The sequence below is a fragment of the Canis lupus genome, chromosome 36 (assembly GCF_003254725.2).
Source record: "Canis lupus dingo isolate Sandy chromosome 36, ASM325472v2, whole genome shotgun sequence".
Taxonomy (NCBI): Eukaryota; Metazoa; Chordata; class Mammalia; order Carnivora; family Canidae; genus Canis; species Canis lupus.
Window position 1 is genome coordinate 5,947,412 of NC_064278.1, and position 23,362 is coordinate 5,970,773.

The 23,362-nt window shown below is 45.4% G+C and overlaps 1 protein-coding gene and 1 long non-coding RNA gene across 2 annotated transcripts in view; one reads left to right on the forward strand and one right to left on the reverse strand.

Annotated features, from left to right (window-relative positions):
• PLA2R1 (phospholipase A2 receptor 1) overlaps window positions 1-19,532 on the reverse strand; it is a 113,602-nt gene extending 94,070 nt beyond the window's left edge. The window contains exons 1-2 of the mRNA XM_025471090.3: window positions 19,169-19,532; window positions 1,587-1,970 (exon numbers count right to left, since the gene is read on the reverse strand). Of these exons, the coding sequence (XP_025326875.3) occupies window positions 1,587-1,970; window positions 19,169-19,268 (484 nt within the window). The 5' untranslated portion in view covers window positions 19,269-19,532. The remainder of the gene's footprint in view (window positions 1-1,586; window positions 1,971-19,168) is intronic.
• On the forward strand, window positions 12,706-15,584 carry LOC112674696 (uncharacterized). The gene is made up of 2 exons (XR_003145513.3): window positions 12,706-12,917; window positions 15,348-15,584. It is a non-coding gene; the product is annotated as an uncharacterized LOC112674696 (long non-coding RNA).
• Window positions 19,533-23,362: the final 3,830 nt, after the last annotated feature.

Below are 23,362 nucleotides of genomic sequence, written 5' to 3' on the forward strand. Positions count from 1 at the left end.
GTCAGCTGCTTTCTCAGAGTATTGCAATAATTGGGCATCCTTGGCCTTAATCATGACTCAACGGGGGCTTTCCATGGTGAGGGGGCTCAGGGCCATCCTCCATTAAGTCAACAGGTCCTGGAGCAGACGGGCTGGCTGTGAAGGTTCCCACTCCTTCACCACAGTTGGCAGGGGCTAGACTGAGCACACGCCACATTGCCAGGCCTGGAGGTTTGGGCTGTTTAGGAAATACAGATATTTCAGGGCACATCATCTTATTTCAATACCCTGACTTCTACTCAGTGCGTAAGAATGTGAGTATATGGCTAAAAAATGAATATAAAGCAAAATATTAAGTTCTTCCTTAGAACCATAGACTATTCAGAGTGCTGGCTTGCAGCACTTGCTTATTGTGAGTCCTTGCAAATGGCTTGCTCTTGGCTCTGTCAAGAATTTTACGCCAGTAAAATTCATTTACTGTAGGTACAGAAGAAAGTCTTGCTTTGAATCTTAAGAGTGTCTTGCTCTGTTTCCTAGGACTGGTATAAAGTCCTTAGAAGGGTATGCTCTTGTTAAGGCATAATTCTACAGAGCACCATGAGGTCAGGGGCCACATCTGTCTCATTGGCTTGTGTAAATTAAGTGTCTAGCACTGTACCCAAGAAACAATCAGTGCTCAATAAATATGTGAAGGTTGCATAGATGAATGAATGAAGAGAGCTACAGAGCAAAAATCTAAGAAACAGGTTTGAGGTTTCAGAATTTATGCCATTTTCTTTGTCCTTTTATTTCCTGCTCAAAATGCCAAATATTAAGGAATTATGGAGAAATAAAGCCCTTACTCCTGAAATCATGGTTTCCCATCCCTTGATACATGTCAATTGCTCCTGACAGTAGTCTGTGGTTTATCGTTAAATGCCTTGGGCAGCCCTGGTGGCTCAGCGGTTTAGCACCACCTTCAGCCCAGGGTGTGATCCTGGAGACCTGGGATCGAGTCCCGCATGGGGCTCCCTGCATGGAGCCTGCTTCTCCCTCTGCCTGCATCTTTGAACCTCTCTCTCTCTCTTCTCTGTCTCTCTTTTATAAATAAATAAATAAATAAATAAATAAATAAATAAATAAATAAATAAATAAATACCTTGCCATGAATGACATGGATGCGAGTGAGGAGGCTCTGAGGTGCTCTGTAGTCATGCTCATACATGGGGCTGAGTTTCTACAATAAGGGAAATGGTGGCAGGAGAGGTTCTTCTGTTCACCCTGACCAGTCTTTACTTCAAAGACCTTTTCTTCCCACCTTTATTTTCTTTTTCTCTCCTATCCTTCTAGTCTTTCTTCTCTTTTCCATTGATTCCCAGTTATTTAAGTGTTTTCACCCCTAATACCTTTAAATTCTGAGTTTTGCTTCTTTAGCAGAATTTAGAAAGTTCATTCTAAGACTCCAATAATCCTTTAATAAGAGTCATGTAAGCAACTAAAATGTATTTAGCAGAAGTCCCTTGAGGCTCTAGGTGCTGTCATATAATATAATTTACAAATCTTTACTTTAGGGGTAAACATTCTAAATATATCATTTCATAAATACTTTTACTTAAATTATTTTTTACCTTTGTGCAGATATTCACAAATGCTTCCACCATCTGACAAATAGGAAATCCACTTATGAAGATATTTCCATGAGGCCACAAGCATATTGTTGTCATTCACCTGGACTGTGTACTGGAGAGGGCCTATGATCATGTTCTTGTTACAGTGCCATCTCAAGGAAACGTGAGTGGAATCACACTCATATATGCTTAATGGCTGCTCTGGATTAGATAAATTCAGGCCCAGGCAACCACTGCCTCCTATGTTAAAGAGGTGGTGGTTTGAAACCCATTTCCAAAGCATGTGCTTGTTTGGTGGCTTGCAGTTCTCCAGGGTCAGTACAGATTTGCCTGCTTGAATGCATTTCTTGAGGCTCTCACTCTGGATAAGGAACATTCCTTTATCTGAAACAACAAAATAGAAAACGTGGCATGGAACTTTCATATATCATTAACTAGTGTCATGAGGATCCCAGTGTGCATGCCCATGCTGCCATGTGCTATAATTTATGGACATTTTGAACGGATCTGTTGATAGTTGATAGATGTATCCACCAGAAGGACTTTATTTGCACAAACGAGAGATTTCTTGGGAAACATAAATGGACTTGTTGGAACTAATGGGAAAGTGACCTAAGACATCCATGGTCATATTGTAGCAAAGGCTGCCTGTGACTCCACAGGGGAGTGGTATTATGGTGAAGGAGCTCACCACAACTGGAGAGAGAACAGGGATTGGTAATAACACCAAGGGCTAAAGGAGAGGGACATTGTGTGCCCAGAAGTTTGGTGACACTTTGATTTTCTTCAAGCAAGTGCCTGAATATTAGAAACATACCAGCTGAATCGAAAAGTCACTTAAATAAAAAGTTCTACCATCAAATTCCTATAGAAAAACAAAAGGGGATATAAGTAAAGTGCTGTTTTGTGTCTTGATACAAGATGCAATGCTGGTGAGGGAAAAAAACTTCTCCATATTCATTCTCTTTGCTGGGTCCATGTGGAATAAAAACATGAGGACATTTGCTGTGGGGATGGCCTCTTCACAAGAGCAGCCTCGTTGGGTTGGACTAGCAGTAGATGAATGCCCAAGACGCTGGTTCAGGCCTGGCACCATTTGTAGATACATGAAAAGTGGTAGAGTGCTATGGCAGTGGCAAAAACCACACAGGCCACAGGAAGATATTGAGAAAGTAGCTTTTGTGACATACCTCTGAGCCTCTAACCCCCTGGAGCCAGAAGAAGAGATCTGAGTGAATTCCCTGTGGAAAAGCTGGTGGGGCTCAGCCAAGGAATGGTGTTAGCTACGTGCCCACTATCTGACTATACCTAGAGTCACTGGTCTGGAAAACATCTGCTATGTGGTTATGAACTTGTCCTCTCACAGGTTTTTCAAAGGTAGAAATCATCTAATTTTTTCAGTCTAAGCACAGAATGTACTGAGGACATTATAGAAGTTCAATAAATACTTAATGTTGATTAAATGTGCTGACAGCTACACAGGCCTGCCTGTATAGGCTCGGAGGCCTAGGGTTCCTGGGTTACTCAGCTCAGAATGTCGGTCAGGTCCAAGAGCTCTTTTGTTTTTTCATTAAGTAGGCTCTCTTATATTTTACCTCCTGTCCATTCTTTTGAAAGCTGAAGGGACATTATCAGCTTTCCTTAAAATGCCTGTGGTTTGGGGCAAGTTGTGTTGTGTGGCCAGGGCATAGAAGTAACAGGCAGAGGCCTTCTAGAGATTTGGAACAGTGCAGAACTAGCCACCTTGAGCATCAGTGCATGGGGACAATGCTTCATTTTGGTAAAAGTTCTTTGTTTTTTTTCAAAGTTAATCAGGCCAAGAACTGATTTACAGTAACCAAAATCACTTAAGACATTGTTAAAAAAAAAAGATTGTCAATGTATTAATAAAAGCTATACCTCGTTTAATAATTGATAACCTTATTTATAACCATACATTTGAGGAGTTGAATTAGTTGTCAGAAAATTGCTTTGATCATCATATATCAGAGCAAAAGAGAAGCGAGTGTGTGTTTGGGCGGGGGAAGAGAATGAATGGTTTTAGGGAGATTTCATTTAGATCAGGAAATTTGTTTTCCTAATGAAGACCATGTCTATATGGTTATTAGTAATACTCATTCAAGATCAAATCTACCCCTTGCCAGTGCTGTGTGGACTCTGATAATTAACCTTCTCTCCAACTCTCCTTTTCACCTTTTCATGCTTGGGTAGAACGTTAACCTTAATTTCTGTTGTAACCTACTAATTACTTTCTAGCTAACCCAGAGTTTCATTAATTTTTCACTAAAGGATAATTATTTTACTATAATTGTTCTGTAATTTAGCTTCTATCTCATATACATGTTCAAATATCTCCACCTATTTACTGGCTGGATCTCAGCCCTCTGGGCCTCAGTTTATACACTAAGATGGGTGGACAGACTAGTAGTTGACATCTCTCAAACAGGCAGACTAGTCTGGAACTTTGAGAAATTTTTTTAATCTCAATGAGCCTTGCCTTTCCCTTTTGAAATGGGAGCATGTGTGATACTGACCTCACAGGGATAGCAAGAGTATTGCGTTAAATAACCCATGCAAAGCACATCACCCACCACTTTGGCATAGGAAGACTTCGGCAAATTGATGTTGTTATTATTGTTACTATTATCCTTTTGGCTTCCCAATTCTCGGTCTGCAGAGGCAACTGTAGATCCGATGGAGCACCTGGAGAGTGCTAACTTGAGCGTCCCCAAAGACTCCAGTCATTTTCAGAAAAATTCATCCTTACTTTAGCTTTTGTAGCACACAGTGTGTATAGGCTTTTTAGTTTTAGATAATCCTGAGATCACCTTTTATGGAGTAAAAATACTCTTCGAAAGCCAAAAAACAAATTTCTTGTCTTGTTTGTTCAAATATATATGCAATCATGAATTAAGAGTCTTCATCTGTTCCTCTTTCATGCTCATCTATCTGTAAAGTCTATTCTGCAGCTCTCTTATGAGAAAGAGAAAAATACATGGTGTTGACAAAAGGTGCATGGATGAGCGAATGGATGGTCTATAAATCAACATGGAAATTATATATCACTAAAATTTTGGGTAGATAAGTAATGTTTTTAAGTGTTCAAATTATTAAGTGTTATGAGAAAAGGAGTGTCAGAATCAGAACTTCTAGTTACACCAGTGATCATAAAAATACCTTCCTGAAGCAGAAGATATTAGACAAACTTAATCCCATGCTGCTCACTTTTGGAGTGTTATTATGTTTTCATGCCCAGCTGCCTTTAGAATGTAGCTTTGGAAAAGTTCCTCGGAATGTATCATAAACAAGTAGCTGTGGCTTAACAATAACAATAAATATGCCATCTCCAAAAGAATACTATGCCATACGAAGCTAAAAAATGGCCCAATCCCATTTTCCCATTAAACTATAATAGAATCTGGTCCTGGCACCATTAATCTCTATAAATTCACTGAAGAGAAAACAATTGCTTTCAAATAGACTATGAGGAGACCCAATATAGGTATCAATATTCTGATTATTATTATATGCATATATGGGTTGTCTGTAACAAAAACATAATGTGAAGAAAAGCCACCAATCCTTAGTGTCTATAGTCAGGTTTTAGAAAGGATGAAAATCAAATGTGGGAGGAAGCAAGATTGATTATATATGTCAAGGACATCAGTTCTGCTTGAACACTGATTAAGTGATTAATGAAGTACTGCCAGAATTACTAAATCTCTTTGCAGTAAAATGTTATTATACTTCCCTTCATAATTATAAGTTTAAGAGGAGAAAAGGATTGATTTACTAGAAGTAACTTATAAACTAATTTTTATCCTTTTTTTGGAGAGGGAATAAAATAGAAGATCGTGGTTCTACTTTCTACTTCTGGGTTCTTTTGAGGAGGAGATCATTTTAGATCCACTCTTTGGCCCCACAGGATAACATGCACTTTTCTAAGAAATGGGAGGAGAATTCTTCCTTGATTAAATGTAGGACTTCAGTCAAAGGTAATCCTTTCATGACTGCATGTAGAATATTACTTTATTTCACAAGTATTTGTTGGGTGCTAGCCACGTGGTAGGCACTGTGTAGGATACCAGAGATAGAAAGAGGCATTATTTGGGGCAGCTGGGTGGCTCAGTGGCTTAGCGTCTGCCTTTGACTCAGGTCATGATCCCGGGGTCCTGGGATTGAGTCCCACATCAGGCTCACTATGGGGAGCCTCCTTCTCCCTCTGCTTATATCTCTGCCTCTGTCTCTGTGTCTCTCATGGATAAATAAATAAAACCTCTCTCTCTCTCGAGAGAGAGAGAGAGAGAGAAATTATTTTCCTAAATATCTGTCCCTTAAAAGTATATCTATTTCTTCTGAAATCATGAGAATCTGGTTAATAAAAAAGAAGGAAGTTCCATCAGTTCCAAAGAAAACATTACAGCTACATTAGAGTATCCCTTAAAGGCAAGTGATGAAAAACAAAAGAAAATAGCCCAGAAGTTGAAACACTTGACTGGATCCTCAACTAGTGTCCTATATGAGATAGACATAGGTCCTTAGTGTCATCGGATCATTCTGAGTGGGGAGAGTGTTGGTGTATGCATGCACTTGTCCACTTTCCAGGGAGGGGACAGAGAACAACGCTGTAAGGAATGAGGTCATTTGGAGGAGACTAACTCTAACCATAAACCTGAACCATAAACTTTAGAACTGGTGGGACTTTAAAGGTTATTTAATTGAGTCATTCTTTTACATTTTTTCCCAAATCCATTTTGTCTTTGAAGTTTAATAGCCACATGTTCAGTGAGGACCATAAAGGTCTTAGTCTAGCTTTATTTACACATGTTAATTTATAACCTATAAAGGAGAAAACAAACTGCTGCAAATTCTTGCCAAACAATTTGAAGTAGGAGAGTTAAAATTTGAAATGATTTTTCAGTCCCTAGTATGGTATGTGTTAGGAACCCTGCAGAAAGGAGGATATGTATGTCATAGTGTTTGCCCTTAAGGAATTGATGCTATCCCTGAGAGCACATCATGAAATGTACAGAAAGAATTATACCTTAATGCTGAAGTATATTTTGGTGTCAGAGGTATAAACAAACACAATGAGGAAGAAGCCGGATCTAGAAGGAGTGATTTGGCCTATCAGAGATATCTCTTGCTTTCTTTCAATCTCTCTCTCTCTCTCTCTCTCTCTCTCACACACACACACACACACACATTTTCGTTCAACAGTCCTTTATTAGGGACCTAACATTTGTCACACGTGGAGGTACTTTGGTGAAACTAGCCAAGCAAGATGCCTGTTTTCACTGCAGAGAGAGAGAGAGAGAGAGAGAGAGAGAGAGAGAGAGAGTTCAGAGTAGTGGAGGAAGTCTATAGTTGCACAGCCAGGGAGTTGGGCAAGGCCGGATTCTGGAGCAAAATCACCAAAGCTCAGAAGTGACAAAAACAATCAGCTTCAGGGTGATGAGAGCCTACCTATAAAAAAGACTTTGGTGGCTGTAGAATGAATACAAAGTTAGAGGTGGTTTGGGGTCATTTTATGAAGAAGTTGAATTTTATTCACAGATATGTCTATTAGTCTTCGGATGAGAGAGAGCTTTAGGAATGAGAGAAGGCATGACTGAGGCTGTAGTGTAGAAGATGAATCAGCATGCTGAACAAAAGCATTTATTGAGCACTGACTGTGTGCCCCGCATTGTTTTAGGTGCTCAGAATATAGGCGTGAGACAAACATCCAAGTTCGAGGCCTGCAGTTCTTCTTTCGGTGGGATGAGATGGTCCACCAGTGGAACTGGAGCACAGTGTGGGGACTATTGCTGTGATCCAGCAAGGGGACAGAAGCTGTCAGTTCAGCTGGTTGTGGTGGGAAAGGAAAGGAGGAGGGAAGAAGGGTGAGACTCCAGTCACTAGGAGAGAATTCAAAGGAGGAAGAAATGACAAGATTTGGTGATTGATGGAATGTGAGGATTCTGGAAAAGGCAGCGGCAATGATCTGTTTTCTGGTTTCAGCTGTGCAGTTGGCTGGTAAATGCCTGCCAATTCCTGTGATACCACGAGGTTGGCATCTAAAGCCTGGGGGCTACTATTACCATCTGATCTGTCTGTCTGAACAGTGCTGGCTGGTGGGAAGTACCTGTAGGACATTTCTCTTGAGGCCCCCACCACTTCGCTTTTGACACCCCTTCTGATCACCTCCACCTATATTGTGAGCACCTAAAACAATGTGGGGCCCACAGTCAGTGCTCCACCTGTCTTCCTGTCTTGTGGTGCCTCCTTCTGCTTTAGACAGCTCTTCTCTTAGAAATGGCTGAAGGTTTGAAGTGGTAAGTGAATAAGGTTTGAAGCTTTAAGACTTCGTTGGGGTTTCTGTACTTTTCACACAAAAACACTTGAAACAAACAATAAAACAACAGTTCCTAAAGAAATGCTCTTTTGATGGTGGGACTTTAGGCAAGCAAAGGGCTTTCTGCTATTCAATAAATTCCATCATGAGGGGGCTCTAATCCAGGCTCTGTGCTCCTCCTCGTTAAAGGGAAGTAGAAGGAAAAGTTCACATACACGGTTCACATCAAGTGCACTGCTTAAGACAAGCTATTAGGAAACTACAGCTTGCCAGATGCAACCCAGTTTCAATCTCCCACCCCATTTCCCTGGGGTTAAAGCTCTTCTGTTCTATCCACCCACACAGCTGGTGCTCAGGCACTCTCTGCCTGTAGTATCTCTTGAGTCTGTTCAGATCCTTTCTGTTCTGACAGGTGCAGTAGTCCCTCCCCCACCCTTATCTGCCATCTTGCTTTCGGCTGTTTCAGTTTACCTGAGGTCAACCACCGTGAAGGCAGCAGATGAACCTCCTTCTGATGTGTCATCAGGTCACATGTGGCCTAATACCATGTTAGAATATCTATGGCCCTCATCTCATGACATAGATATTTTATTATCTCACATCATCACAAGAAGGGTGAGTACAGTACAATGAGTTATTTAGAGAGACACCACATTCACATAGTTTTTATTACAATATATTATAATTGTTTTATTATTTGTTACTCTGGTTAATGTCTTACTGTATCTAAATGATAAATTCAACTTTATCATAAGTATGTATGTATAGGAAAAGCCATAGTCTACATAGGGTTTGGTACCATCTGCGACTTCAGACATCCACTCGGGGTCTGAGAATGTATCCCCTGCGAAAAGAGGGGACTACTCTATTTCAGTTTGGACATGGAAAGGGTCCAGAAGGTAGTGGGGAGGGCATTTCTCCCCTGTAACCAATCTGAAAGGTGAGCAGCATCCCTCTAGGGATGTATTGGCCTTTTCCAGCTACACAAATTTGGATTTGTCCTGTCCAGTGAACAATGGGTTCAGATCTGATTGTGTTCCTTACTTAGATTACTCTGTAGCAGGAAAGGATGTTGTAAGCCACTGAATCGAGTTCTGTTCATGGCTGAATGGTGCAGAAAATCTGGATTCTTAATACGACTTTCCAAACCAATAAGCAAGGAATTTCTGATGCTTGCAGCATGTGCATTGTACTTGAAAGAACAGTCCCACAGAACAGTGGAAAAGTGTGCCTGCCCCTCCTGGCTCTCTGCACGCATGTTTGCATTTTATCCAAAATCATCTGAGACTTGGTGTTCGTCTCTTAATCTGACAGCACCTACCAAGGCCTGTGGCTACCTCTCAATTGTCTTCTATTAATCAACTAAAAGGTAAAGTACATTTTAAAATATCTCCTTATCCCATCCAGAACTTCCATCTCTTTATCTGCCCTAGCACTGTCCTTGATTTTGCGCATTGTTTATTCTCCTGCAGCTTCTGAACCTGGATAATCACCACCTCCACAGGCCCATGGGATCCTTCTCAATAAATCTTTTTACGTGTCCTCTCCCACTTTCTCTCTAATCTTCCCAAATCGCCACTCCCAGTTCCATGGGGCACACAATACTCTTTCTCACATGCCGGGAAACATGAAACCCAGCTAATCAGCTGTACTGGCTCCCGTTTTGTGGGGATTCAAATTACCTGTTCCCAACCCCTGTGTGAAGTGGGTTAACCATTTAGACTGTCCTTGCCACCCCCACTCCCTGCTTACTCGGATTCCCTCCCATCCCTTCCTCTCTGCCATTCTCATCTAGCAGTAGCTGACCCTTGCAGAAAATCTCATCTCTTCTGCAGTTCTTTCCTGGATCTCTGTATCTTACCAATGAATTTTAAAACTGAGTTGAAAACCTTTGTCTTCCTTTTAGCTTTTCGCCTATCCCTCCATCATTTTGTCTTTAGCTTGAAAGTACCTAACAGACGTTGCTGGTATAAAACTCATTATTCACAGAAGTTCTGTTACCCTATAGACTGGGTTGAAAATGTACCATCTCAGTCACCAGGAAGGCTCGCTACAGAGAGCAAGTTACAGCAGGACACAATGAGACAGAACATAAACTTCCCTCACAAATGCCTGCATGTTGAAGCCCTGAGGATATAATTCAAAGACTGGGTCACCAAAACAAACAGAAACAGAAAACAACAACCACAACAATCTTGGAAATGATGTGACATTATTGAACACAAATGTGTTGACGCTGAGCTCATCCATCTTAGGTGCTTTAAGAATATACTCATTTAAGAAAAATACACATTTACTTAACTGGGAGATAGGGAATAACACAAAAACAAATCAACTTTTAATGGCAGATATAGTGTTAGTCCCTGGACTAGTTTGCTAGGGCTGCAATAACAAAGTCCCACAGACTGAGTGACTTAACAGAAATTTACCGTCCCACGAATCTGAAGGCTAGAAGTAAAAAATCAAGGTGTCAGCAGGATTGGCCCCTTCTGAGCCTGTGAGAAAAGAATCTGTTCCAGGCTCCCTCCTTGGCTTGGCGACGAATGGCTTCCCCCTGGGCGTCTTCATGTTATCTACTCTCTATGCATATCTCTGTGTCCCAATTTCCCCTACTTATAAGGACACCAGTCATCTGATATTAGGGTCCACCCTAATCACCTCATTTTGATTTGACTACCTCCATATAGGTCCTATCTCCATATAAGGTCTCAGTCCCCCAGTCCCTATGGGGGTTAGGAATTCAACATACCAATTTTGAGGGGGTTACAATTCAAACCATATTAGTCCCCATGCTTCTGGTTCAGTCTGGCCACCTACTCTGCAGGGCCCAGAGTAAAATAAAAATGTGGGGCTCTACCTGGGGCAGGGAAGTGAAGGCAATTTCCACTTCCCGTGAGCCCACAAGGGATTGCAACCTCTGTGTCAGAAAGTACTGGACTCACACTCAGTACCTGGACTGGGGATAGGTACAGGATCCCCACTCAGTCCTCACCAAACACGCCTGGTACCGTCAGCCCAGGGTGGGTAGCCGCTGCCCTGTTCTTCCCTGAGATGCCACTGGGCATCCGCTGGCAGACCCTGGGCCTCCTGTCCCCTAACCAGAACACAACCTGGTTGGCACAGTGGATGGAGAGTAGGAATGGGGAGGCAGCAACTTAGAACCCATCCAGGGGATCTGGTTAGGGATGGGTGGGTGACAAAAGTGGGACTGAACTTGAGCTGAAGCTTCTAGCTTCTGGTTCATGTTTTATTGTTCCATGAGACTTCATGCCCAGAGCACAAATTTAGAGATTAAAATTATTGAGAATTCCAAGACTCAAAACCACAGGACATCAAACTCCAAGTGTAATGCCCTGCTGAGCAGGGGACTCTAAGTGTCTTCATTGGCCACATGCCCATGAACCCACCCTGTTCTTACTTGAACAAATCTACACTTTGGAAGAAAGGCTTTGGCAAACTACCGAGCACAGCTTTTAGGACAGAACTGTTTGAAGCTGAACAGTAACTGCCTTGGTTTCTCCATCTGTACAATGGGTGTAATAATAGCACTGGGTTCATAGGTCATAAGGATAACTTCAGTCACTTTGATCACCTTATAAATGTTAATAAAAGAAAAGCTAATCATAACGCTGAACATGGATAGTGTCAAATAAGGCAACAATGTTTTCAGTTAGATAACCACTTTGAATTTCCTCTTATATTTTCATAATTGAAAAGGAGAGTTCTCAATGCCAAAAGCCAGACATAGTAAAAGTTTTTACTAGCATATTTCTTTTTTACATTAACAAGCTTTTTTTGTATTTATTTTATTACTTGGGAGGCTGAGTATGTTTTTAGATTAGCCATTTATCTTTTTTATTTTTATTTTTTCCATTTATCTTTTTTAAAAAAATGTTTTCATTTAAATTCCAGTTAGTTAATATACAGTGCGATATTAGTTTCAAGTGTACAATATAGTGATTCAACACTTCCATACAACACCCAGTGCTCATCACAACCAGTACAGTCCTTAATCCCCGCCACCTATTGCACCCATCCCCCACCCACCTCTCCTCTGGGAACCATCAGTTTGTTCTCTATAGCTAAGAGTCTGTTTCTTTGTCTCCCTCTTTTTTTTTTCCTTTATTCATTTGTTTTGCTTCTTAAATTCCACATACGAGTGAAATCATACAGTATTTGTCTTTCTCTGACTGACTTATTTCACTTAGCATAGCACCATATTTCTTTGAAACTGTAGTAGTCTGGAAGATCTCATAAATTTAAAAATCGTGTGACCACACATCAAAGCAGAAATCTCTTATTTGTTTTGTTTAGCTCTGTATCACAGAACCCAATTTACAGAAATTTTAATAATATTCCTCCATTTTTCTTGAGTGGCTTTATATTTTTCTCTGAATGACCTAATACCATGTTTACAAGGCCTTCTTTTGTTCATTTTTTTTATGAACTATATCTCCTTTCAATCTGAATAATTAAAGAAATATAATTTATGTTCCTAGCTTTGTACTGGAACATCTCCTAAAGGGCTTTCAAGGATAATTTCGAAAAGAAAATGGAGGCAAGGGTCTGTAATGTCTCAACTATATTACTTTGATAGATCATAGGAGGATTTATCACACAGGGATGAGTTTAAGAGGCAAAACAAAGAAATCATTTCTTCAGAAAACTGGAATAAATAAGCAAATTGTTAGGTCAAGGAAGGGGAAATGAAGGGACAACTGAATTCTGTGTGACTCTATTGTTCTGGTCATTGGCTTGGAACCTGCATTGTGTGGTATCAGTTACTGTAACAAACAATAATAGGAAGAATTTAGAAGCTTAATGAGAAAAAGAAAAGCACTAGGAAAACTAGAAGTCTATGCTGACTCTCAAAGGCTCCTGAGGAAAACAGGCAGTCAGAGAAACTGGGATGAGAAAAGTATGAAGTGGAAGAGATTCTGAGACAATGATGAAGATGGGAGAAACAGAGTCAGGTGGTGGGAGTGACTGATGGCCGGGTAGGACAGCTAAACCAGTGTCTGATCAGGCTTTTACTTAAATTCCACATCTCTAGATTAGAGGATGGCTCATTGCCCAGGGGTGTAGGAATTGCCTAGAACAATTTCTTAAAAAATCAATAGCTTTTCTGCTTTAGGAAAAAATTCACTCTTACATGTGGATGTACTGGTAATTGCAGAGAACAAGAGGCTGGCTTCCTTTTCCTCCTGTCACAGAATCAAGTCATATGCTCCCATCAATGAACTATTTTATGAGGTCACAGGCTATGGGGAGTGTCTGTTGTATCCGTACTTGAGTGTCTGGTTCGAATTACCATTTTTCAAGTTCCTATTGGGGCAAGCTCTCTAACCTTCTTCATCAGTAAAGAAGGGTATGTATTAATAGTACCTGCCTCACTGTGGTGAAGGCTCAGTGTGTTAATGTATGTAAAATAGCACAGTGATCATTCTCCAAATGTTAGGCACTATTAGGAGCAGTCAAGGGAGTCATTGTTACCTTTGTATCAGAAATGGAAGCTATGGGGAAATCTCGGGGTCACCGCGACTGCCCACTGCTGCCTCCAGGTGGTGGCTCTCAGCACCCTCCTTCACAAACCTCTCCCATATGGCACTCAGTCTTCCCTTTCTCAACACTGGGGTGCACCATCCTGAACCTCTTCCTTACATTCACTATGACTTTGATGCCCACAAGCTCCCTGTTGTCTTCTCCACCTCAATGCCTTTAACTTCTGCACAGATGCCCTAATATTCTGGCCCAGTGTTTTCTCCACCACAGGTCATGGCTCATCAATGGGTCATGATATGAATGTAGTGTGTCATAAGCCGTGTTACGAAATGAGGTAGCATGGAACCGAGTCAATGAGTAGCAGCACGTCGTGTTAGGTAATGGTATTTTTTAAATGAAACTTTCGTTTCACATACATATGTCGGTACTGCTATGAATGCTGGGTTCCTCAACTTCCTCTGCTCCAAGGACTTCTTTCACCCATTCCCCACTTCAGTGACCATGCCTGCAACCACACCTTGGACCTGGTCACTACTAAGAATAGTTCCACCTTGTTATTTCCATTGAATAACCACTGCTCCTCCTGTTCTGTCATTTCTCCCGTGTCCTTCACTAAGTTTATTATTTTTAATTCTCTTCTTTTTTAACCCATATTTCTGGAATCTACACTTTCTGCTTCTCAGTATTCCTGCTGTGACTGACTTAGCTCAGGTCATCAATGTCTTTCTTCATGGGCAGTCACTTTAACCTCTCACATGGTCTCTTTGCTGCCTTCCAGAATTACCCTCTTCAAGTCCCAAACTGACCCTGGCATTCTTAAGTTTAAAAGTGTGATCTGGTTCCCTTTTGTCCAAACCCATGAGACTCCTCTCGGCAGTACCCAATTCACGCAACCAGAATTTATTTCCATAAGCAGAGTGCCTCTGACCAAATTCTTCATTCCCTCATCTCTTGCCTGCATCCAAATATAGATCTGTCACAACTGCTTGTCCTGTCACAACTACTTCTCCTGCCACAACCTCGTCCTGGGGATCTCCTCCATCACAGTCTCTGAGGGAGCAGATCCCTGCGTGCACCTCACACCACTCTCACAGCCTACTAGCTATGGGAAGGCTTCTGATTCAGGCTAGAGTGCAGGGACTGGCCAGCATGCTATGACAAGTGTGGCCAGATTCCTCTCCTAGAAGATTGAGCAACTCTACCCACAGAAGCTCTGGGAGCTACACATGAAAGGTCTTGTAGGTTGAAGCAGAAGAAACCAGTCCACAAAAAGTGTACCAAACAGGGACCAGCAGGCAGCCCCTGAGAGCAGGAAACAGAGAAAGTAGTTTTATTTCTGTTTCATTTCAGCCAGTTGTCAGTTCACAGGAGGCCTAGTTGCACAGGAGAGCCTGCCCTTGGGTCCCCCTTGAGATCCTAGTGTCCTTATATCCAGCCTCATGTTTGCCCATGTGACCTTCAGTGGGTCCTCTTTCTTCCATCCAAAAGAGCTCAGACTAGAACTTTCAGCCTATTGCCGAAACACATGATTCTGTGCCTTGGCACACATTCTATGCTTTCCCCCAGGATCCTCTCTCTCCTTTTTCCCACGTGGCGACTACCTACTTATCTTTTGGGAAAATAAATGCGTTTTTGAGTGTGCAGCCCCTCAGGCCAGTCCCTTCTCAGTATGCCTTTAGAACTTTGCTCATACCTTGTTATCTTAACATCTACTGCACCGTTTTGTAATTTTTGTATTTCTATATCTGTCTCTGGACTCTCAGCCTCTTGAGGACATATCCTACTCATATTTTTACCCCCCCCCCCAAATCTGAGAGTGAGTAGCAGATTCTATTAGTTCCTACCCGCACTGCCTACCCTGGAGGTCATTTGCCCGAGACAGTGCTCATATTTTGTGACTGACTCTGTGTCTCCTTGCCTGACAGCGCTCATGCAGGCCAGAGACCGGGAGACTAGTGCCCCAGGAGGAACCCTCCATCGGTGAGGAATGGGGGTTGGTGGATGAATTCCTCTGTTTCCTGCCTCTCAGTGGATCCACGGCATTTTCCACAGTCACTGAGAAGGGCACCTGTGAAATTGAGCCCCTTCCTGGTCTCATTTCCTTATTCCTTCATCGTGTCTTCTAGAATCACCTCCCAAATAAACTACTTGCATTGAAATAAGTACATGTCTCAGAGATTGCTTGTGGGTGAATCCTGAATCCAAACCACGAAGAGAGACAAGGCACATAGTGCTCAACAGATAGTGAATACACAGCAGAGGTCTTCAGCCCCTCACCCTCTTCCTGTTGACACAAGATTTCAAGAGATGACCCTACCCCTCTACCCCAGTTCACTGTCTTCTTCTAGACAGGCCCCCATGGTCATGCACTGTGACCTCAGGCGCATCAGCACCCTCACTTCCCTTTGATCATTCAGAAAAGCCTACCCATAAGTCCATAAGGACTAACACAGCCATGGGCTCCCTCCAGTCCTGCCCCTGGGAAGATAAGTGCTGCTGAGGAAAGTCTCCTATTTTGGGGTAGGTTGGGGCCATTTCATATCATTTTCAGCTCTCAATATAGCTTTAAAATTCTTTTTAAAGAATTTTATTCCTATTCATTTCCTTTAGCAACCTCTACAGAAACTATGTCCACCTTTCCCTAGAGCCCACTCCCATCTTCATCCTCCCACCTGCCCTCCCAGTGTTGGGGGTACTTGAGTGAGTGAAGTTACAAAGTTGCAGCACTTGCTAGAAGAGCTCAGATTCCAGAATCACGATGAGTCATGTATGATAGCCAACTAGAGGTAGGAGGCACACTGCAGACATGCAGTACTGTGCGGTGCACAGGGCAGTATATGACTGTTAAAGGTCTATCAACCTGTCACAATGGTCTGGATTGGCCAGAGGAAGATGGTGTTGTGGTGATACTGAAACAAAAGGACAACACTTGAGTAAGTACTATTATTCCTTCCATTCTTATATATGAGGAAACTGAGGCACAGAGAGGCAAAGTAACCTGTCCAAGGTGACATAGCCAGTAGAGACACACAGTCTGGCTCATGGACCATGAACTTAACTATTATACGACACTGTATCTACTGATTTTTGAACACAAAATTATTGATGAATGAAAAGTCCCCACGATAGCATCCATCATCTGCCTCCCAAGACCTGGATGTTTATAATATATATCAAATCAACAATACATATGAAACAACTCAGATGAAAAAGTGCTATATGTACAATCTGCCTTGAATTATTACATATCCCTTATTAGTGAATATCAAGCTGAGATGCGTGCATATGTCATCTAGCTGCTCGGTGGAGACCAACCATGGCTAAAAATAAGTCAGCGTGGTTTGGTGCACATGTGGAACACAGCAGTAAACCGAGGCACCCCCAACACATGGTCAGAAACCTGTGTAAAAGCTGTACCTCAGCTCCCATGTTTCAAAGACGGATGTCTGGAGCAGACAATGTCTCAAGTCCCTTCCAATGCTAAGATCTGCTTTTTCCATCGTTGTATAGACAGGAAACACTTGATTTCAAAGCCATCTAGATCATACTTAAAATTTTACCGATGGGGGAATAACAAAAAACAAAACAAAAAAAAACAACAACAAAATTTTACCGATGGGGATGGTGGAAGTCAGGGAGGGGAATCTGTGCAAGGATTGGCACAGTCAACGTCACACAGTTTCCGATGCACACAGCGTGCACATTCAGTGAACACTAGCAACAGCATTTCCTATCTCTCTGCTAACTCTGTCGGGTTTTCAGATTTGCAAACTGTCACTTGGAATGTACAGGAAGTAGCAGACGGTTTTAACTTCAGAGCGTCCTTGACCACTGAGAAGAAGGCACTGATTAGAAATTATCTCCGGCCAGGATTTGGGTCTGCTACATATAGTAGGGATTAGCTCATTAGTGCTAACCCTGGCTCAGAGGGTCACCAGCACATTTTTCTGTGTGGCCTGAGTCCAGCTTCCGTCCCAGCGTTGCGGCCCGTTCTAGATCCCCAGCACTCAGGTGCATTTGAAAATGTAAAGGAACAAGCACTGTGTGGTAAACCCCTGGTGGAGATGGATCACACAGGACCATTTCCATTGAATTTACCATGAAGGTTGAGAGGTCTCTCATCTTTGGCCGTTTTAGAGTAAGAATTACTCAACCTGTCCCTGATAAGGCCTGGGTGGGTGGGGGGGGGGGGCTAGAGAATCTAGACCAGAAAAGATTGCCTCAAAAATGAGCGCACAGTATGTTGAGAAGTAGAACAAAAATGAAGGCGTTGGTCACACCTTGTCTCACTTCTTCTTTCCAAACTCATCCTCCAAGGCAGACAGGACAGGAGCTGCCTGGGGGCTCCTTCTGGTTCATTTACCCGCCGCCCCCCTCCTTCCACAGAGGGTCCTTCCCTCTGGGCCCCCGCCCCTGTGCCTCAGGGGCACCCATGCCGGGTTGTCCCCGTGGGCCCCCGCAGGACAGCCTCTCCTCGCGACTCCTGACACATCTTCTGGGAGTCCCATGCCTACTGGGTGCTGGTTGGACGCTGGGGGGGTGATCTCTGTGGGCACCTGTGCTGCGGGGCGGGGTGGGAACCTGGCTCCCAGGCTCCAAATGCCCCGCAGACCACCTCGTTTCAGCCTGGCCGCATTCCCAGCTCTCGGGGTCAGCCCCAGGGGAGCTAGGGCGGCACCTGCTGCAGCTCCCCGGAGGACCCGTCACCCTCCCGGGGCGATCTTCCCCATCAACAGGTCTCCAGAGCCCACATTTTGAGCGTCACCCAGTCTGTGCCCGGCAGCCTCTCGCAGGGTGCCCCGCGGGTGCGGGTGCGGGTGCGGGGTGCGAATGCGGGTGCAGGGTGCGGGTGCCGGGGTGCGGGGTGCGGGGTGCGGGTGCGGGGTGCGAGTGCGAGTGCGGGTGCAGGGTGCGGGTGCCGGGGTGCGGGGTGCGGAGTGCGAGTGCGGGGTGCGAGTGCGGGTGCAGGGTGCGGGTGCCGGGGTGCGGGGTGCGGAGTGCGAGTGCGGGGTGCGAGTGCGGGTGCGGGGTGCGGGTGCGGGTGCAGGGTGCGGATGCGGGTGCGGGGTGCGAGTGCGGGTGCAGGGTGCGGGTGCCGGGGTGCGGGGTGCGGGGTGCGGGTGCGGGTGCGGAGTGCGGGGTGCGAGTGCGGGTGCGGGGTGCGAGTGCGGGTGCAGGGTGCGGGTGCGGGTGCGGGGTGCGAGTGCGGGTGCAGGGTGCGGGTGCCGGGGTGCAGGGTGAGGGGTGCGGGTGCGGGTGCGGGGTGCGAGTGCGGGTGCGGGGTGCGAGTGCGGGTGCAGGGTGCAGGTGCGGGTGCGGGGTGCGAGTGCGGGTGCAGGGTGCGGGTGCCGGGGTGCGGGGTGCGGGGTGCCGGGTGCGGGTGCGGGATGCGGGTGCGGGGTGCGGATGCGGGGTGCGGGGTGTGGGGTGCTGGGGTGCGGGGTGCCGGGTGCGGGTGCGGGGATGCGGGTGCGTGGTGCGGATGCGGGGTGCGGGGTGCGGGATGCGGGGTGCTGGGTGCGGGTGCGGGGTGCGGGGTGTGGGGTGCGGGGTGCCGGGGGTGCCGGGTGCGGGTGCGGGGTGCGGGGCACAAGGCCCGGCGGGCGCAGGAGCGGCGGGTGCGCACGGCCTCCTCGGCGCCCCCGACAGCGGCCGCCCCGAAAGCACGGTCGCCTTAGCCTCCCTCCCCGGGGCCCCCCCGCCCCCGCTGGCGGATCCGGCCCCTCGGGCCCCGGGGGACACTCACCCTGCCACCCGGGCACCGGCTCGGGGCTGAGCGCGGCCACCGCGCCCCGGGCGAGGCTCCGCGGCGCCCCCAGCAGCAGCAGCAGCCGCAGCCACAGCATCGCTAACCACTGGGCTCGCCGGCCCGGGGGGGTCGCAGGGACCCCGCACCCCCGGCGCCTCGCGCCCCACGCCTCGGCCGCCGCGGCTCCGGCCTCCTGCGCCCCGCTCTGTGGTCCCCGCGCCGCGGGCGGACACTCGGGGCTCCGAGCAGCGGGCGGGGACGTCGCGGAGGTTTTCCCCGCCCTGCTCCCTGGGGCTCGGACGGGGAGGGGGGAGGGGAGGAGGAGGCCGTGGACCGCCGGCGCGTCCCAGAAATTCCTGCCTTTGGGGTGGGGACGGAGGAGGGGTGAGGCCGTCTCGTGCAGGCTCCTCCTGCTTCCAGGCCCTTCTCTTCTTCCCGGGGGAGGCCGAATAGCGGCTGGGGGGGGAGCAAGTTGAGAATCTCCGGGACAGGAAGTCTGACATCTGGGTTTGCAAACCACCCGGATTCTGGAAAACACTGCGGGTTTGGCAGCAAGCAATTTGGGAGTAAACTGAGCTGCTCCGTGAACCCAGACGCTCTGTGAGTTCTCTGGACCTCCCCTCCTCCGGAGTGCGGACCATGGAGACCCGTGGGGTGCACCCGGGTCCTTCCTCCAAGTACCCCGAGGTTCTTCCATTGTTGATCTCCTTTTCTAAAATGCCATCCCCCACTTTCCATCTCCTTGGATCCCCTTCACCCAGCAAAATAGCTGGGTTATCCCACTTCATAGCAGTTGTTCCACTTTACAGCCAAGAAAAGCCATCTCGAAAGGCAAAATTGTTTGCTCCAGGCCACTCCTTAACGTAGCAAAAGTTGCTCCCTAAACTAGTTAGTAGGAAAAACTTAGAATGTAGTTTTTCTAGCTGTTGTCTTTCAAATAACCAGCAGAACACTAGGAACATTTAATATTCATGAGAACAAGCTAACATAAGACCTTTCCTAAATAGGACCTTGGCCTTAATCACTAAAACACTAGAGGGAAAAAGGAGCTTAAAGAAAAAAAAAAATAATAATAATAATAAAAGGAAGGTCGTGGAATCTTGGGGGACCTTTCTCAGCCTTATTGGTCAAGATCAAATTAACATTTATGAGTAACAGCGTCTGCTATAGTCTACATTGCATCTGCCTTCCCCAGTTCATACACTGAAGCCCCAAACCTAGTGTGATTGTATTTGGAGAGAGAGCTTTCAGGAGTTAATCACATTTAATGAAGTCTTAAGGATGAGGTCCTAGACGGGATCAGTGGCCTTGGAAGAAGAGGGAGAGATCTCTCCATTTGCAGTCGTCAAGGAAAGGCCACATAAGAGCACAGCAAGGTGACCATATGCAAGCCAAGAAGAGAGTTCTCATCAAAGATTGAAACTTTGGATCTTGACCTTCGATTTCTAGCCTCCACAGCTGTGAAAAATAAAGTTCTCTTGTTTAAACCACCCAATCTATGATATGCTCTTATGGCAACTCAGCCAGACTAATACACTGTTTTAGCCTGGTTCCCCAGAAAGCAGAACCTGGGATGAGAAGGCTGCCAGGAAATGAGATTGAAGACCAGAGTGAAATAGGGTAGAAGGGAAAGCCATTGCCTTGGCCATTGCAGTAGCAACATGTGTTCAGTCCTGTAGGGCCTCAGAAGACCTTTGAGCAGTCTTTCCTGAGGAAAAGAAGAAAGCGTTTATCTACAGGCTCCTCATTCCTGCTGGCTAAGGTGATCCTAGGATTATTAACTCCTCTGCACATTTCCTTGGCAGTGGTGAGCTTTAAGCATGGTCCCAGGCCTTGGCATCTAAGAGGCCCAGGGGCAGGTAGCAACAGGTGCATGGCACGGCTAGAGGTGAGGTGCTGTCAGATTGCCCCAGAAGGAAGCTGGGGGAAGCCTGTGCAGGGCTGGCTACTGCAGAGGCAGCTGGAGTACGAGGTGAGGCTGAGAGAAGTGAGAGTTTCCAGTGTGTGCACTGAGTCAGCAGTATATCATTAGATGTAGACGTTAGCATCTCTGCCTGAAAACAGGCAGAAAAGGGATGCCTTTAGCATACTGACTATGGAGATTTTAATCATGAAGCATTTCTCCTGTGGCCACGGAATTACATTGTGTACTACGGGAATATCTCCAAAGTAGGTGATTCAGGCACGAGTGGGCAGGTATCTACTACCACAGTCAAGTGCAATCCACATGCATAATCTGGAAGCAAAGTGCAACGCTGATGTCAAGCTTTGATGAAGCGCAGGGCAGGGAGAGTAAAAGGTTGAGAGATTGAGAGGAGCTAGAGTGATTGTGCAGGGGTAGATGTATTCAGAGAGGCACGGGAAGAGGCTTGTGGGATGGGAAGAAGTTGTGGGGAAAAATGCAAAGGTTTGAGTGTGAAACGCTTGTATAAGCAACAGCGAGTAGATGGACCTGGCTGGGGCAAAGGGCAGCTATTGGGGCAGAGGGCAGCTGTTGGGGCAAAGGGCAGCTATTGGGGCAAATAAGGTCAGTCACTGGGACATTGAGCCATCTCCCACTGGCTGTGGGATCCAGGTGAGACAGTCACCTGCCCTGGACTTCAGTTGTACCCTCCGTGTAATGAGAAAAGGAGAAAGCCTTCCTTGCCCCAAAACAGAGAACATTCAAAAGTAGCAAAGCTATGAATGTGAGGAGGATAAAAAGGGGAAACAAACCATATTTAATCTAAGAGCAATTAGTGTAATGAAGAGTGGTGATGACAGCTTCCTGGCCTACCGACACCATATTTCTTATTCAACAATTAGAAGACTCAGAAAAGAGCTAGTTTTTCGTCTCTTCCTGAAGTATTGTGGTTTTGAGGTGAAAATCTGTGGCAAAGAGCTTTTTAGCCTTGGAGAAAATTATTCTTTCCCATACCTCGATCTTGTGTGTGTTTTAGATTTATGACACAGGACAGTATCATGGTTAAAAGGAGTGCTCTGCTACTTACCAGCAGGCTACTTAGCCTCCCTTAGCCTCAGTTTCCTTTTGTGTAAAACATAGGTGGCAATATTTGCTTTATAGGGTTGCTGTACTAAATGGGGTAAGTACATACAATGCCTAGCACGGAGTCTGGCGTACCAAGGGTGGTCATTTATGGGAAGGCCAGTCCTGTTGTACTGATGTCTCCTGACTTCAGTCAGGAATGAGGTGGCTAGAGCTCTGTGCCTTCAGGCCTTTGTACATATCTCCATTGCTCAATGTATCCTTTTGAATGAGAATTAGTTATTTGATCATATCTCTCACTTGAATGTGAGTTCCTTGGGGGACTGACTGTATTTTCCTTCTCTGGGACTCTGCAGGGCGGCACAGTTCCTGGTACTTAGTAAATTGTCAAGAAGTTTCTGCTGAATGAGTGAGTGAGTGAGGGGAGGTATGAATGAGGTTAAAGGAATATAGTGTTTGGAGTCATTTGAAACTCAAGAAAAATATTAGAACTTGAATTATGTTGAATGAAAACAGTTGAGAAAATTCAGGGATTTAAAACTCACTTAAGGTATGGGTTATGGTGAGGGTCAAAATTAACAAATATTTTTTTTTTTTGTGCAGGGAATCAGGGTCTTAGCAAGAAAAAGAGGTGAGGCCCTGAATTATAGTGAAGATTTAATGAAAGAGCTATAAAGGTATGGACAGTGTGAACGGAACCAAAACAGGGTGGTGAAGACCGAGTTTCCAGCAAGTGCGGGAAGGGAGTACTCACAGGATCCTTGTGAGAGCTATACCTGTAGACAGGGAACATCCAGCAGCACAGGACAGCAACTACTACCGAACTGAACCTGTCAGAGAGGGAGCTGAGAGTAAATAGTCTGCTCTATCTTCTCCCCCCTCTGATCTTTCTCACCAGACAAACCCAGCCAGAAGTCAGTGGACAAGGGGCCCACCGAAGTCAGCTTCCCAGAGTACAGAGCAAGGTGGAGAACTCTGGACAGTGATTCTGGAGAGCCAAGCAGAAACTACCCAGAGCAAGCCTCTGTCAATCTTTGTCCTGGTGAAGAGGATACAACAAATAATAGGGCATAATGAGTCCTTGCCCATGAACACAAACTTTAGATTCTAGGAAAAGAAACAAACAGGTAACCAAACAATCCTAACAGGATACAATGCTTATCGTGATACAAGGATGTATTTGAAATTCGACAAGTACTTAGAAG